This window comes from Mustela lutreola, chromosome 15 (genome assembly GCF_030435805.1).
Source record: "Mustela lutreola isolate mMusLut2 chromosome 15, mMusLut2.pri, whole genome shotgun sequence".
NCBI classification, from domain to species: Eukaryota; Metazoa; Chordata; class Mammalia; order Carnivora; family Mustelidae; genus Mustela; species Mustela lutreola.
The window spans coordinates 20,999,394-21,016,072 of record NC_081304.1 but is presented as its reverse complement, the minus strand read 5'-3'; the positions used below and the strand labels follow the sequence as shown (position 1 = coordinate 21,016,072).

The window sequence follows — 16,679 nt, the reverse complement described above, 5'->3', positions numbered from 1 at the left end:
TAGGGAGAGGGTGGTGGGGTTATGGACATTGGGGAGGGTATGTGCTATGGTGAGTGCTGTGAAGTATGTAAACCTGGCGATTCACAGACCTGTACCCCTGGGTCAAAAAATATATGTTTATAAAAAAATTTTAAAAAATTAAAAATAAAAAAGAATCAGGCTCCTAACTATAGAAAACAAACTGATGGTTACCAGAGGGTGGGTGATGGGTGAAATAGGTGAAGGGGATTAAGGAATTCACTTGTTGTGGTGAGTGCAGGGTGATGTATAGAATTGTTGAATCACGGTTTTACATGAGAAATTAATATAACACTATTTTAGCTACCTGAAATTAAAATAGAAATTAAAAAAAAGATACTGTTTAGGAAATTAAAAGGCAAGCCACACCCTGGAGAAAATACTTAACAGAACATACATCTCACAAGGATTTGTATATAGAACATATAAAGAATTCTTACCACTCAATAAGAAGAAGAGAAGCAACCCAACAAAAATGGGCAACAGATTTGAGACCTTCATCAAAGCAAATACACAGGTGGAAAGTCAACCCATGTAAAGATGTTTAATATCATTAATCATTAGTAAAATTCACATTAAAACCACAATGAGATAACACCATATGCACTCTAGAATGGTTGACATTAACAAGACTGACCTTATGAAGTGTTGGTGATAATATGAAACCATTGGAACTTTCATACAAGGAAAGAACATAAAATGGCACAATCCCCTTGTAAAACAGTTTGACAGTTTTTTAAAGAGTTAAAGATATACCTATGATATGACCTAGCCATTCCACCCCAAAGTATTTACCTGAGAGAAATCATAGGAACAAAGGTGGGGGGTGAGAGGAAACCCAAAAAAGTTACTCTTAACCATAGAGAACAGATAGTTACCAGAGAGGAGGTGGGTAGGTGGATGGGTGGTTAAGAGTACACTTACCTTGATGAGCACTGAGTAATGTATGGAATTGCTGAATCACTATATTGTACACCTGAAACTAATATAACAGTGCATGTTAACTATACTGGAATTAAAATTTAAAAAATAAAATTAAAATGATATATCCAAGACTTATTTACAAATGTTCATGGGGACTATTTGTAATATAAAAAATCTGGGAACCACTCAAGTGTCTACCAGCAAGTGAACAGATAAATGTCATGTGTCCATACTGTGGAAGTCTTCTCAGTCATAAAAAGAAATGCACTAGTGCTCACTTGGGCCCCACATATACTAAAGTTGGAACAATACAGAGAGGACTAGCATGGCCCCTGTGCAAAGATGACACACAAAGTCACGAAGTGTTCCATATTTTTGAGAGAGCATGGCACACATGTGCATGGGAGAGACAGAGGAATGGATTAAAATAAAACATGAACTTGGAAAATATAGAAAAATTAGCTGAAAAAAAAAGAACTAGTGATACACATGACAACATGAATTTCAATATAATTATGCTGAGTGAAAAGGCAAGGTAGGGTACACAATAGTAGGATTCCATTAAATTCTAGAAAATGGAAACATTTATAGTGACAGTGGATTGGTGGTTGACTGGGGGTAGGGGATGGGAAGGAACTATAAAGGCGGTGATAGATGTTCATTACCTTGACGTGGTGTTGATTTCAACTGTATATATCAAAACATCAAATTATATGGTTAAAGTAAGTGCAACTTTTGTATGTCAGTTGTACCTTAATAAAACTGAGAAGAAAACAAAAAGTAATGGAAGTATCAGAGTGGCGAAACAGAGGATAAAAGCTAAATTCTTGGGATATACCTTGTTCTGTAGGATTGACTTTGGACTCATGTCAATATTTTACATGGTTATAAAATAAAATTAAAGTTTTTGAAATATCAAAATCATTAAAACAACAACAATAATAAAAGAATGTAACTGTATATCCAGGCATAAAAAGCAACTATTCGAAGATCAAAAATAAATAAAACAACTGAAAAACAGTCTTGTTTTCAATATCCATATTGTTGTTAGTTGTTGTTAGTATTGGTAATGTATTCTGAGAGTGTTGGACAAACATATAGAATATATAGAACATATAGAATATAGAATATATATAGGACATATAGAATATAGAATAAAGAAAATGAGTAAATACAATGGTGTAATTGAGACATTTTTGGCAGAGGAGAAATGAGAGTTATAAGTAAGATATATGAGGTTTAGTAAAAGCCCTGTAGTTCTCAGTAGAAACCCATGACATGGTTTACCATTTAAATACATATTTTCTAGTTGTGAATGTTGGAAAAGCTAAAACAAAGTGATTTACTAGTAATGAACACCTGCATATTTCAGTTTATGGTCTCAAATACTGTTTCCTCCTGAAAGGAACTGGCGGGCCTCAGAGAAATTGTTGATTAGAAGTCTGGGGAAGGAAGTGTACAAACAAGTCTGTAATATCCTGTTACATGAAAAAGAGGAATTTTCAAAGATTACTAGGTCTTGGAGGCCAACTTGAAGTTGCTTATTTGAGGATCAATAGAGGGATATGAACTGGAACGGACTGATTCACTATCAAGTATATTGAAATCTATGAGTTCATATTAATGCAAAATTAAGAAAAAACCAGCAAACTCTTACATCAGTCTTGGAGTATGCAAACTGGTAAATAAAAGGGAAGAATCAAACATTTATTTTGCCTTTCCTATACATGTGGATTACTAAATTTGATGTGGGGAAGTTTCTCTGTATGGAATTATCCCAGCTAATAAATAGCAGGCAGAGCAACAATAGAATTGCAATATCATGATTTTGCTATGCCTAAATGAAATATGGTCCTAGGTGATTATCACCAACAGCAAGCAGACTTTAGATCTTGTGGGATACAGTCTCCCATTAACACATTCAGCTGTTCTCTGGGTTAGTTGTGTAATTTAGCCATAGTTATTGGTCTGTGACAAAGTGAGGTGTGAGAAGGTAGTGAAGGGAGCTTTTATTGCCTGTTTTTCAACACTGAAGCTTCTGTATCATCTTCAAGAATGGAGGTGGCGCTAAAAGTCAACAAGGAAATCTTATCACTTTTGCAAGCCCAGAGGATTCAGGGAAATTTGGGAACTCAAGATCTTCAAGTGCTTCATTCCAGATGTCTCCATCTCCTATCTCAGGGTCTCCTTCTCTCCCAACTAGGGCCCTGACCTTGGCATGGCAGAACTACCCAGGCTGAATGAACAACCACCTCTGGAGCTCTGCTCCTCCTCTGACGAAGTCCTAGCCTTGGTCCTCAGCTTTGTTTAATCTTTAAGAGAGTCCATTTTTATGCTGCCAGTGAAACCTTTGACTTTTACATCTGTCCTTTAATATCTGATTTATCAACCTCAGCCTTTCATTATGTTTTCCCCAAATCATCAATTCCTCACAGCTACATTCAATTTCATTTTCCTTATAGTTACTATTTTTTTTTTTTTTTAAAGATTTTATTTATTTATTTGACAGAGAGAAATTACAAGTACATTGAGAGGCAGGCAGAGAGAGAGAGAAGGAAGCAGGCTCCCTGCTGAGCAGAGAGCCCGATGCGGGACTCGATCCCAGGACCCTGAGATCATGACCTGAGCCGAAGGCAGCGGCTTAACCCACTGAGCCACCCAGGCGCCCACCTTATAGTTACTATTAACTGCGTTCACAGATACATAGTATGGAAAAGATGTCCCAGGGAGCATTAATTTCTTACAGGTTTTCCAAAAAAAATTCTCTCTGATTTTTATCCATGAATTCCCAAGAATGTCTGTTTTATCTAAGAACTTAATAGACTGCCAGTGAAACTGAAGCTGTGACTAAATTGGGCTTTCCCTCTATTGAAAAATTGACAAAGCCATGTTGTCTGTCCTACATGTATAGGTAAAATATAGTTGTCCAGACTGCATTAAAAACTTTTTTAAAAATTTATTTTTTATTTTATTTTTTAATCCAAATTCAATTAACATATAATGTATTTTTGGTTTCAGAGGTAGAAGTCAGTGAGTGACTCATCAGTCTTACCCAGTGACTGCACTGAAAATCTTAAAGAAGAGTACTAATACACTGAATTTTTGTACAGGAAAGTGTTGGTTTATTTTGGCATAGAGTTATAACATAAGAAAGGGGATTAAGAATTATAAAAGAATCCACTGGACAATTAAGAGAGACTATAAAAATCTGTAATGTAGAAATACTGCAATCAAACTTTAGCCCCTTGAGCTTGATGAGTTGGTGCCTCAAAATTAAGGAGAATTTGGGAGAGTTGGTCAATACAACAGTTGGTATGTTGTAAGAAAATTCACACTTGGATGAAAGGGAGAGGTCCACTAGTAGAATTTGGACTGAGGCCAGAATATGCTCATAGTGTCAGTGGGACACTGATGGACTCATTAGAATAATGAGACCAAACTCAGTTGAGCAACATTAACCCCATTGCATGTGTCCTAAAGGTCAGCACAAAAAGGGTCCTCACAAAAAGAATCTATATCTGGGGGGCAGAGGTAAGCAGAGATGGTAGTCAGAGGGCAGGGAGCTCAACAGCAAGAGGAGGCACAGCACATGGGGCGGGGGCAGGTGGAGATGACACAGGTGGGGCGATAGCAAGTGGTGTGGCAGGAGACCTGGCCACAGACTGGGCGCAGGCAGCAGGAGGGGCAGCAGCAGGAGGGGCGGCAGCAGCTAGTGCCACAGCAGCTGGAGCCACCGCAGCTGGATCCACAGCAGGTGGGGCGACAGCAGCTGGAAATGCAGCAGCTAGGCCTGCAGCAGCTGGAGCCACAGCAGCTGGAACCACAGCAGGAGGGCTGGCAGCAGCTGGACACACAGCAGCTGGGGCGGCAGCAGGTGGTCCTGCAGCAGGTGGTCTGGCAGCAGGTGGGACGGCAGCAGCTAGAGATGCAGCAGCTGGGCCTGCAGCAGCTGGAGCCACAGCAGCTGGAACCACAGCAGGAGGGCTGGCAGCAGGTGGGCTGGCAGCAGGTGGACACACAGCAGCTGGGGCGGCAGCAGGTGGTCCTGCAGCAGGTGGTCTGGCAGCAGGTGGGGCGGCAGCAGCTGGACACACAGCAGCTGGGGCGGCAGCAGGTGGTCCTGCAGCAGGTGGTCTGGCAGCAGCTGGGGTGGCAGCAGGCCTCCTGGCCACTGCTCTGGTTTGAGCAGACGGATCCACAACAGGAGTTGACCATGGTGTCAGTGGGAGGAGTGGGGTTCCACAAGTGGGTATAGGTGGGTTTCCACAAGAGTGGTTTCTTGAGTTTGAAAGTTTCCTCACCTCTGTCCCCTCTTATACTCTGCTGAGTAGCTGATGTTACCACAAGGAGCATTCTTGTTTTTCCTACCAGGAAGCAATTAGTGTTACAAGTTAATAATTATGTTTATTAGGTTAAATATGCTGATATCTGAGAAAAGCATCATTTCCCTTTTCCTGCAGCATTGTGATTCACTGAACCACATTTGCATATTTTTCTGTATATTATATCTTATATGTTGGAACTGTCATATGATATTCTATTATTGACTTTTTCCATGTGTCCCATTTTTGTGTATGACTCCAGTGGTCATATTTTAATTCAAGTATAGTTAACATACATTACATTACATTAGTTTCTGGTGTATGATACAGTGATTCAGCAGTTCCATACATCACCCAGTGCTCATTACAAATGCACTCCTTAATTCCTATCACCTGTTTCACCTAGTGATGAGTTTCCTCCTATTTCCTTATCAGCACCCCACCTGACAGTAGCACTTTTCCACTTTGCCCTTCCCCCCAAAAGAGAGAGACTGTCGTTGTGATATAATCCTCAAAATATGATCAAGAATTTAATTCCTCTTTTTCCATGATCATATTTTGAGGATGGCTTTTATAGTGCCAAGTCTCTCTCTCAGTCTCTCTCTCTCTCTTTTGGTCAAAGTGGAAAAATGCATTCTAGTGTCAGGTGGAGTACTGATAAGGAAATAAGAGGAAAGACTCATCACTGGGGTTACTTGTCTACAAATAATGGGAGGACTGGACTGTATTTCCTGGATAATTGGAGAGTCAGGGTGTCACAGTGTCTAAACTCATTGTAATGAATCCTCCTCAAGTTATAGCTTTGACTCATTCCTTTTTGATGAAAGAACAATTTTCAGAAATGAACTTTTTCCTTTAGGAATCTTCACATATAGTATGGTAAAGGTGAGCAGGTTTGATCTTTCTTTTGATTGTCCAACATATGTAATAGATTCTGCATTATAAATAAAGTTTTATTTAAAGCATCTTTTTCTTGTGTTCTTTCCATAATTCAAATTCAAATCATTCTGCTTAAAGAAGATATAAACAGATAAGTTTTGCTGTTTGTATGGGCACTTAACTATGATATATTGAAAGACAAGATTTGGGCAAATATTCCAAGAATTTGTGTCAAAAACAAGCATTATGTATTTAAGGCTCATTTACCTACAGTGAGAAATGAGATATTACAGATACTGTTTATGAGTACTTGCCATGTGCCAGATAGTCTTCTGAATGCTTTGTAATTACTTTTTTGATTTTTCTTCTTAAAGAACCCATGAAGTACTCATTATTCTCTAAGAGTTCACATAGAGATGTGTTAGGTTGCTGAGTCTTATGAAGTGTATACCTTTGATTTTGCTATTAAATCTTAGAAAGTGCATTCTCCCACATCAAATCAGCAATTCCAGGGCACCTGGGTGGCTCAGTGGGTTAAAGACTCTGCCTTCAGCTCAGGTCATGGTTCCAGGATCCTGGGATTGAGGCCCCCATCAGACTCTGCTCAGCAGGGAGCCTGCTTCCCTCCCTCTCTCTGCCTGCCTCTCTGCCTGCTTGTGATCTTTGTCTGTCAAATAAATAAATAAAATCTTTTAAAAAATCAACAATTCCTTATTCTTTCTTTAAGTTCCAGCCCAGAGCGCTTCATCCTCTGTTATGTTTTCTTAGACATTTCTTCTTCTTTTCTAAACCTCATCTGTTCCTCCTTTATGTTTGATATCACATTGTGGAGCACTCAGATTCTGCACATCTACTGTAACCTGAATGTGATGGTCTGTCTCCAGCTGGATGGAGACATCTGAGGTGAATGCTTGAAACTTACAGTATTTTCATCATGCATGGAACAGAGCACATCTTCAGTGGCCTTTTTTTTTTAATTTTGCATCTTCTATATTTTAAAATTTAAACATCTTGAATATCATTTTTTCACATGTATTCCTCTCACCTTTCTTTTATATATATATATATATATATATATATATATATATATATATATATATATAATTTTCAGTGGCTTTTTAAAAAAATAGTTTTTAGGAATCCCTTTTTATTTATTTTTTTTTAATTTTTTATTTTTTATAAACATATATTTTTATCCCCAGGGGTACAGGTCTGTGAATCACCAGGTTTACACACTTCACAGCACTCACCAAATCACATACCCTCCCCAATGTCCATAATCCCACCCCCTTCTCCCAAACCCCCTCCCCCCGGCAACCCTCAGTTTGTTTTGTGAGATTAAGAGTCACGTATGGTTTGTCTCCCTCCCAATCCCATCTTCTTTCATTTATTCTTCTACCCACTTAAGCCTCCATGTTGCATCACCACTTCCTCATATCAGGGAGATCATATGATAGTTGTCTTTCTCTGCTTGACTTATTTCGCTAAGCATGATACGCTCTAGTTCCATCCATGTTGTTGCAAATGGCAAGATTTCATTTCTTTTGATGGCTGCATAGTATTCCATTGTGTATATATACCACATCTTCTTGATCCATTCATCTGTTGATGGACATCTAGGTTCTTTCCATAGTTTGGCTATTGTGGACATTGCTGCTATAAACATTCGGGTGCATGTGTCCCTTTGGATCACTACATTTGTATCTTTAGGGTAAATACCCAATAGTGCAATTGCTGGGTCATAGGGCAGTTCTATTTTCAACATTTTGAGGAACCTCCATGCTGTTTTCCAGAGTGGCTGCACCAGCTTGCATTCCCACCAACAGTGTAGGAGGGTTCCCCTTTCTCCGCATCCTCGCCAGCATCTGTCATTTCCTGACTTGTTGATTTTAGCCATTCTGACTGGTGTGAGGTGATATCTCATTGTGGTTTTGATTTGTATTTCCCTGATGCCGAGTGATATGGAGCACTTTTTCATGTGTCTGTTCGCCATCTGGATGTCTTCTTTGCAGAAATGTCTGTTCATGTCTTCTGCCCATTTCTTGATTGGATTATTTGTTCTTTGGGTGTTGAGTTTGCTAAGCTCTTTATAGATTCTGGACACTAGTCCTTTATCTGATATGTCGTTTGCAAATATCTTCTCCCATTCTGTCAGTTGTCTTTTGATTTTGTTAACTGTTTCCTTTGCTGTGCAAAAGCTTTTGATCTTGATGAAATCCCAGTAGTTCATTTTTTCCCTTGCTTCCCTTGCCTTTTGCGTTGTTCCTAGGAAGATGTTGCTGTGGCAGAGGTCGAAGAGGTTGCTGCCCATGTTCTCCTCAAGGATTTTGATGGATTCCTTACGTACATTGAGGTCCTTCATCCATTTTGAGTCTATTTTTGTGTGTGGTGTAAGGAAATGGTCCAATTTCATTTTTCTGCATGTGGCTGTCCAATTTTCCCAGCACCATTTATTGAAAAGGCTGTCTTTTTTCCATTGGACATTCTTTCCTGCTTTGTCGAAGATTAGTTGACCATAGATTTGAGGGTCTATTTCTGGGCTCTCTATTCTGTTCCATTGATCTATGTGTCTGTTTTTGTGCCAGTACCATGCTGTCTGGATGATGACAGCTTTGTAATAGAGCTTGAAGTCCGGAATTGTTATGCCACCAACGTTGGCTTTCTTTTTCAATATCCCTTTGGCTATTCGAGGTCTTTTCTGGTTCCATATAAATTTTAGCATTATTTGTTCCATTTCTTTGAAAAAGATGGATGGTACTTTGATAGGAATTGCATTAAATGTGTAGATTGCTTTAGGTAGCATAGACATTTTCACAATATTTATTCTTCCAATCCAGGAGCATGGAACATTTTTCCATTTCTTTGTGTCTTCCTCAATTTCTTTCATGAGTACTTTATAGTTTTCTGAGTATAGATTCTGTGTCTCTTTGGTTAGGTTTATTCCTAGGTATCTTATGGTTTTGGATGCAATTGTAAATGGGATTGACTCCTTAATATCTCTTTCTTCTGTCTTGCTGTTGGTGTAGAGAAATGCAACTGATTTCTGTGCATTGATTTTATATCCTGACACTTTACTGAATTCCTGTATAAGTTCTAGCAGTTTTGGAGTGGAGTCTTTTGGGGTTTCCACATATAGTATCATATCATCTGCGAAGAGTGAAAATTTGACTTCTTCTTTGCCGATTTGGATGCCTTTAATTTCCTTTTGTTGTCTGATTGCTGAGGCTAGGACCTCTAGTACGATGTTGAATAGCAGTGGTGATAATGGACATCCCTGCCGTGTTCCTGACCTTAGCGGAAAAGCTTTCAGTTTTTCTCCATTGAGAATGATATTTGCGGTGGGTTTTTCATAGATGGCTTTGATGATATTGAGGTATGTGCCCTCTATCCCTACACTTTGAAGAGTTTTGATCAGGAAGGGATGTTGTACTTTGTCAAATGCTTTTTCAGCATCTATTGAGAGTATCATATGGTTCTTGTTCTTACTTTTATTGATGTGTTGTATCACATTGACTGATTTGCGGATGTTGAACCAACCTTGCAGCCCTGGAATAAATCCCACTTGGTCGTGGTGAATAATCTTTTTAATGTACTGTTGAATCCTATTGGCTAGTATTTTGTTGAGTATTTTCGCATCTGTGTTCATCAAGGATATTGGTCTATAGCTCTCTTTTTTGGTGGGATCCTTGTCTGGTTTTGGGATCAAGGTGATGCTGGCCTCATAAAATGAGTTTGGAAGTTTTCCTTCCATTTCTATTTTTTGGAACAGTTTCAGGAGAATAGGAATTAGTTCTTCTTTAAATGTTTGGTAGAATTCCCCCGGGAAGCTGTCTGGCCCTGGGCTTTTGTTTGTTTGGAGATTTTTAATGACTGTTTCAATCTCCTTACTGGTTATGGGTCTGTTCAGGCTTTCTATTTCTTCCTGGTTCAGTTGTGGTAGTTTATATGTTTCTAGGAATGCATCCATTTCTTCCAGATTGTCAAATTTATTGGCACAGAGTTGCTCATAGTATGTTCTTATAATAGTTTGTATTTCTTTGGTGTTAGTTGTGATCTCTCCTCTTTCATTCATGATTTTATTTATTTGGGTCCTTTCTCTTTTCTTTTTGATAAGTCGGGCCAGGGGTTTATCAATTTTATTAATTCTTTCAAAGAACCAGCTCCTAGTTTCGTTGATTTGTTCTATTGTTTTTTTGGTTTCTATTTCATTGATTTCTGCTCTGATCTTTATGATTTCTCTTCTCCTGCTGGGCTTAGGGTTTCTTTCTTGTTCTTTCTCCAGCTCCTTTAGGTGTAGGGTTAGGTTGTGTACCTGAGACCTTTCTTGTTTCTTGAGAAAGGCTTGTACCGCTATATATTTTCCTCTCAGGACTGCCTTTGTTGTGTCCCACAGATTTTGAACCGTTGTATTTTCATTATCATTTGTTTCCATGATTTTTTTCAATTCTTCTTTAATTTCCCGGTTGACCCATTCATTCTTTAGAAGGATACTGTTTAGTCTCCATGTATTTGGGTTCTTTCCAAACTTCCTTTTGTGGTTGAGTTCTAGCTTTAGAGCATTGTGGTCTGAAAATATGCAGGGAATGATCCCAATCTTTTGATACCGGTTGAGTCCTGATTTAGGACCGAGGATGTGATCTATTCTGGAGAATGTTCCATGTGCACTAGAGAAGAATGTGTATTCTGTTGCTTTGGGATGAAATATTCTGAATATATCGGTTTTGTCCATCTGGTCCAGTGTGTCATTTAAGGCCTTTATTTCCTTGCTGATCTTTTGCTTGGATGACCTGTCCATTTCAGTGAGGGGAGTGTTAAAGTCCCCTACTATTATTGTATTATTGTTGATGTGTTTCTTTGATTTTGTTATTAATTGGTTTATATAGTTGGCTGCTCCCACATTGGGGGCATAGATATTTAAAATTGTTAAATCTTCTTGTTGGACAGACCCTTTGAGTATGATATAGTGTCCTTCCTCATCTCTTATTATAGTCTTTGGCTTAAAATCTAATTGATCTGATATAAGGATTGCCACTCCTGCTTTCTTCTGATGTCCATTAGCATGGTAAATTCTTTTCCACCCCCTCACTTTAAATCTGGAGGTGTCTTCGGGCTTAAAATGTGTTTCTTGGAGGCAACATATAGATGGGTTTTGTTTTTTTATCCATTCTGATACCCTGTGTCTTTTGACAGGGGCATTTAGCCCATTCACATTCAGGGTAACTATTGAGAGATATGAATTTAGTGCCATTGTATTGCCTGTAAGGTGACTGTTACTGTATATGGTCTCTGTTCCTTTCTGATCTACCACTTGTAGGCTCTCTCTTTGCTTAGAGGACCCCTTTCAATATTTCCTGTAGAGCTGGTTTGGTATTTGCAAATTCTTTCAGTTGTTGTTTGTCCTGGAAGCTTTTAATCTCTAGGAATCCCTTTTTAAAATTTAAATGTTGTTTTGCAATTATGGAAAGTATTTGTAGTCCCAAAATAAATTCAACAAATTGAGGCATGTTTAAGAAAGTCTTGTTATTTCTGTTCCTTCCTTCCCCCACAGAGAATCATTTTTATAATGTAAAAATTCCCCTCCCATGGCTATTTTTTAAAATTTTTTAAAAAGAATTTATTTATTTATTTGACAGACAGAGATACATGAGATACACTTTACTCCAACTTGCTTTGCTTCACTTAACAATTTATCCCAGAATTATGTTATTTCACAGTTGTATAGTTCAGATATTCTTCATTTCATTTTTAGCCACAAAGTGTCCTGTTCTGTTGCCATAATATGATTTATTTATCCAGCTCCTTATTTATGGACATTGGTGTTGTTTTCAGGCTTTCATGATTAAAATAGTATTGTGCACTTGAAAACAAGAGGTATCTTTTTTACCTTGAGGTTTGATTTGATCCGTATCTGCAAGATCTGCCTTATTAATTATGTGTAGTTATTTCCTATTCTTGTTAATTTTTCTTCGTATGGTTTTTCTTCATACAGTGTGTTAGTTTTTTTAAATATATGTTTAAAATTTTTTTTATGAACATATAATGTATTATTAACCCCATGGTACATGTCTGTGAATCACCAGGTTCACACACTTCACAGCACTCACCATAGCACATACCCTCCCCAATGTCCATAACCCCACCACCCTCTCCCTACCCCCATCCTCCTATCAACCCTCAGTTTGTTTTGTGAGATTAAGATTCTCTTATGGTCTGTCTCCCTCCTGATCCCATCTTGTTTCATTTATTCTTTTCCTAACCCCCAAACCCGCCACATTGCATCTCCATTTGGGAGATCATATGATAGTTATCTTTCTCTTATTGACTTATTTTGCTAAGCATAATACCTTCTAGTTCCATCCACCTTGTTGCAAATGACAAGATTTCATTTCTTTTGATGGCTGCATAGTATTCCATTGTATATATATATATATATATATATATATATATATATATATATATATCACCTCTTCTTTATCCATTCATCTTATAGCAGCAATGTCTACAGTAGCCAAACTATGTATGGAAAGAACCTAGATGTCCATCAACAGTGTGTTAGTTTTTGATTTTGGCTGTGTCTTTTAATTCTTGTAACACCTTCTGTTTCTGAAAGTTTAGCTTTGTTGTTATATCTTCATTGTAGCCTTTAACATCATGAAGTATCCCACTTTGTGTATCCCACTTTTTGGTATAAATCTCACTTGTTTGGTATCAAAATTGTGACTTCTGCTTTCTTTTATTTGCATTTTCTATGATATGTCTTTATTCTTTTAACCTTCTGAAACCGATTGTTTTAGTTGTATCTCTTGTATACAGCAGTGTTGTGTTTTTATTTTTTAGCCAATCTGAAAATCTTTTTCTTTTTACAGGTGAGTTGAGCCTATTATGTGTATTGGTATGATCAATTGATCAATATGTTTAACTTTAGTTATGTAATTTTTATTATATATGTAGTTTATATATATATGTGTCATAATGAATAGTGATATATAATATATAATGAATAGTGTCCTACAACATATAGTGAATTATGCATATGTAATATAAGTATTAAATACCTACATCTCTACATCTTTCTCTCTCTATTTCTAATCCTTCACTGCTTTATTCTCTGTTTCTTTTTCAGTATGTTTTTGATATTTAGGAAGGTTTGTATTTTATACTAACAGTTACCTTTAAATGAACATTTGTATATAATACTCTATCATACTAATTTGAGTTGAGTTTCATTCTTCTACATATAGCTGCCCAGTTTTCCCAGCACCATTTATTGAAGGGACTTTTTTTTTTTTTTAATTGTACTGTATCTATGTGGTCAATCTGTATCCATCACATTAATACTGCCTCTTGCCTGTTCATTATTCATTCTTAGTTCTGCAGATAATAAGTATGCATTTCACATATATATTCAGCCCATAATATATTTATATATCTCCCTCTGCTAGTATTCATGAAGATTATCCCTCCCATACCTTCACTGATCTTGTTGGTTTAAAGCTCATTCACTAATAAATCCCTTAGAATATATCCACAGAAGGATTATTCCCTGAGCTCTCTCATGTTCACAGTAGTTTATTTGTAGCATGGACCTTGGTTTGTCTGGATATAAAATGCTGGGATCATGTTTTCTTTCCTTGTATGTCTTAAGAATGCTACTTTATTTATCTTCTGATGTGAAGTGTTGCCATCAAAATGCATGAATGCAATCTTGTTTCCTTTTCCTTTTAACTGACATGGGTATTTTGCCTAGATATTCAAATGTTTTTTTTCTTTGAAATCCAATAGTTTGGGATCATCATACTATAATACAACATAATAAAATATATCATATATTATAAATTTATTATGTCTCAGTTTTTACCACCATGGCCTGATTTTTCCAGGTACATACAACTGTTCCTTTATTTGAATTATAATTCTTAGTATGTTTTATTGCTTTGTTTCTCCCTTTGGGATATCTATTACATATATTCTCTACTTTTTTTTTTTTTTTTTTTTTTCAGTATGGGAACCCAGCCTTCTGTTAGTTCTCACCCCAAGTGAGCAACTGATGAATTAGCTCCATTCTTTTCTTCATCAGTGAATGTATCTCTCCTTCCCTCTCCTAACTTGAGCAACCTTACTGTGGCTCTATGGTTGAAGGGTGGGGTACATCATTAGTAAAACCGTCCTTTGGGAACTGTGTCTCCATATGTATCACAGATACTTTCATCTGAAGAGGGGCTTCAAAGCTCAGTCTTATTCATACAAGTAAAAGCACAGAGAAAAAATATTGTGTAGAAACCTGAGTGGACAAACGTATAGAAAAAACTTTACTATTTACTAAAAAAGTAAATAACTCTACCAGAATATCTGCTCTATTACTGTAGAGAGGTTTCTGTGTGTTGGTCTCTGCATTTACTACAGTACTTTTAACTGTGCCTCCCATGTAATAAATGCTCAATAAATATTATTTGGTTGAATGAATGAAGAAATTGGCTTTTGGGAGGGTCAATGAAATGAGACGCACTTTACAGTGAAAACACTGGGTCCCCATTTTCCCATGGAAGCAATTGACAGGAACTTAGGAATACCCTCTTATGTGGTCATGCAGTCTATACATTGCTCCAGTTTCCACCAAACACTTGATCTTATTAAGGGCATGCTTTACTCATCTAGGCAAACTGCGTGTCCCTTGAATTCATAAGGATCTGAAACTTCTCTATCAAAAGGAAAAAAAAAAATGAGACTTGACTAAAGCCCTATCATAAACAGAGTCAGAATCAGTGAAAATTTAATTTGCTGCATGGGTGACACCAGTGTCATTGAGTACAAGTCCGAATACAAATTTGTAGACTCTGCTGAGCAATAGATTGCATAGCTATGGTGGCTGGTGTGATGCATTAAACATATATTGTGTTATTTTTGCTTTTATCTACCTACAGTCTTCCAAACTTCTAGTTTTCACTTTTTTGTTTATTTTCCTAGGACAGGTTCATAGTGTTAGGTGATTTGCCCATGAAATAAGGAGGCACATAGGAAAGATTCAGGCAGTGAATAATGGAAACTATTTATTGAGAAGTGACAAGACCATGTGTGTTTGCTGCAGGTGTAAGTCAAATACAGTTGCCTATGAGCTGAAGACAAAATCTTAAGGGAGCAGTAATCACACTGAATTGTTAATGCAGGGAATTGTAGCTTTATTTTGGTACAAAAATATATCAGGTTACAGTAAAAGCCTAGAAAAGGGAAGTTAGGAGAATGATTTCACCAATTGTGGAAGGGTAAAATTTGTTACTGTACAAGCAACTATAAGCCAGCTCCATGCCACATCCATCTTCTTCAACAGTGTGATTGGTTCCTCCATGGAATCAAGGCCCAATTCAGTTGAGCAGCATCATTTCCACTCCATGTGTTTAAAAAGCACAAAGGGAGGGTCTACAAATGTGGGACAGAGGTAAACAAAGTCGGTGGTCATCACAGGGAAGGGTCTCAGCAGCAAGAGGAGGCACAGCACATGGGGCGGGGGCAGGTGGAGATGACACAGGTGGGGCGATAGCAAGTGGTGTGGCAGGAGACCTGGCCACAGACTGGGTGCAGGCAGCAGGAGGGGCAGCAGCAGGAGGGGCGGCAGCAGCTGGAGCCACCGCAGCTGGAGCCACAGCAGGAGGGGCGGCAGCAGCTAGAAATGCAGCAGGAGGGGCGGCAGCAGCTAGTGCCACAGCAGCTGGAGCCACCGCAGCTGGATCCACAGCAGGTGGGGCGACAGCAGCTGGAAATGCAACAGCTAGGCCTGCAGCAGCTGGAGCCACAGCAGCTGGAACCACAGCAGGAGGGCTGGCAGCAGCTGGACACACAGCAGCTGGGGCGGCAGCAGGTGGTCCTGCAGCAGGTGGTCTGGCAGCAGCTGGGGCAGCAACAGGTCTCCTTGCCACAGCCCTGTTCAGAGCAGACGGAGCCACAACAGGAGTTGACCATGATGTCAGAGGGTGGAGGTGCTGGTATTAGGAAGAGAGTTAGCTTAGTGAATTTGAAAATCCCTGTGCTGCTTGTCCTCTTTTATACTCTGCTGAAGCTGCTGTGTTTTTATCCTGGACCATTTCCTAGTTTTCTTTTCCTGAGGAAGTATTAGTCATTAAATTAAATCACTGTGTTTTTCTGGTTAAATATTTTCAGATGAGGAAAAATAAGATATCCTTTTCTGGGTATGTTAAGGTTTCCAATCTGGTTATTCTCAAAATTGTCTTTTCTATTTTCTTGTTTGTCAAAAGGGCCCATCGCATGGGTTCCATCATTGAGGTTTACCTGTGATCTGGGTATCACTCCATGATGTTGTTTGGACAAATTATTCACATCTTTTTGATGTCAAAAGAGAGGTAGAGAAGTGAGTTGGGGGAAATTGGAGGGGGAGATGAACCATGAGAGGCTGTGGACTCTTAGAAACAAACGGAGGGTTTTGGAAGGAAGAGGGGGTGGGAGGTTGGGTGAACCTGATGGTGGGCTTTATGGAGGGCATGTATTGCATGGAACACTGGGTGTGGGGCATAAAGAATGAATTCT

General features: G+C 38.4%; 2 protein-coding genes and 1 non-coding gene across 6 annotated transcripts; 1 reads left to right on the top strand and 2 right to left on the bottom strand.

Moving 5' to 3' along the window:
- The first annotated feature begins 1,212 nt into the window (after positions 1-1,212).
- LOC131817141 (U6 spliceosomal RNA) lies at positions 1,213-1,319 on the top strand. Its single transcript, XR_009348350.1, has one exon. It is a non-coding gene; the product is annotated as a U6 spliceosomal RNA (small nuclear RNA).
- A 3,187-nt stretch (positions 1,320-4,506) lies between these two features.
- Positions 4,507-5,157, bottom strand: LOC131816252 (keratin-associated protein 4-6-like). Of its 4 annotated transcripts, none has more exons than XM_059148810.1 (2): positions 4,943-5,157; positions 4,507-4,882 (listed from the first exon to the last, which is right to left on the bottom strand). In XM_059148810.1, the coding sequence occupies exons 1-2, from the start codon at positions 5,155-5,157 to the stop codon at positions 4,507-4,509; spliced, it is 591 nt and encodes a 196-aa protein (XP_059004793.1). The 4 variants fall into 4 exon arrangements, with proteins under 4 accessions (XP_059004793.1, XP_059004794.1, XP_059004792.1 ...); XM_059148811.1 differs by having other exon boundaries at positions 4,507-4,822; positions 4,958-5,157; XM_059148809.1 differs by having other exon boundaries at positions 4,507-4,926; positions 4,960-5,157.
- Positions 5,158-15,611: 10,454 nt separating this feature from the next.
- Positions 15,612-16,097, bottom strand: LOC131816321 (keratin-associated protein 4-12-like). The gene has a single exon (XM_059148960.1). The coding sequence runs from the start codon at positions 16,095-16,097 to the stop codon at positions 15,612-15,614; it is 486 nt and encodes a 161-aa protein (XP_059004943.1).
- Positions 16,098-16,679: the final 582 nt, after the last annotated feature.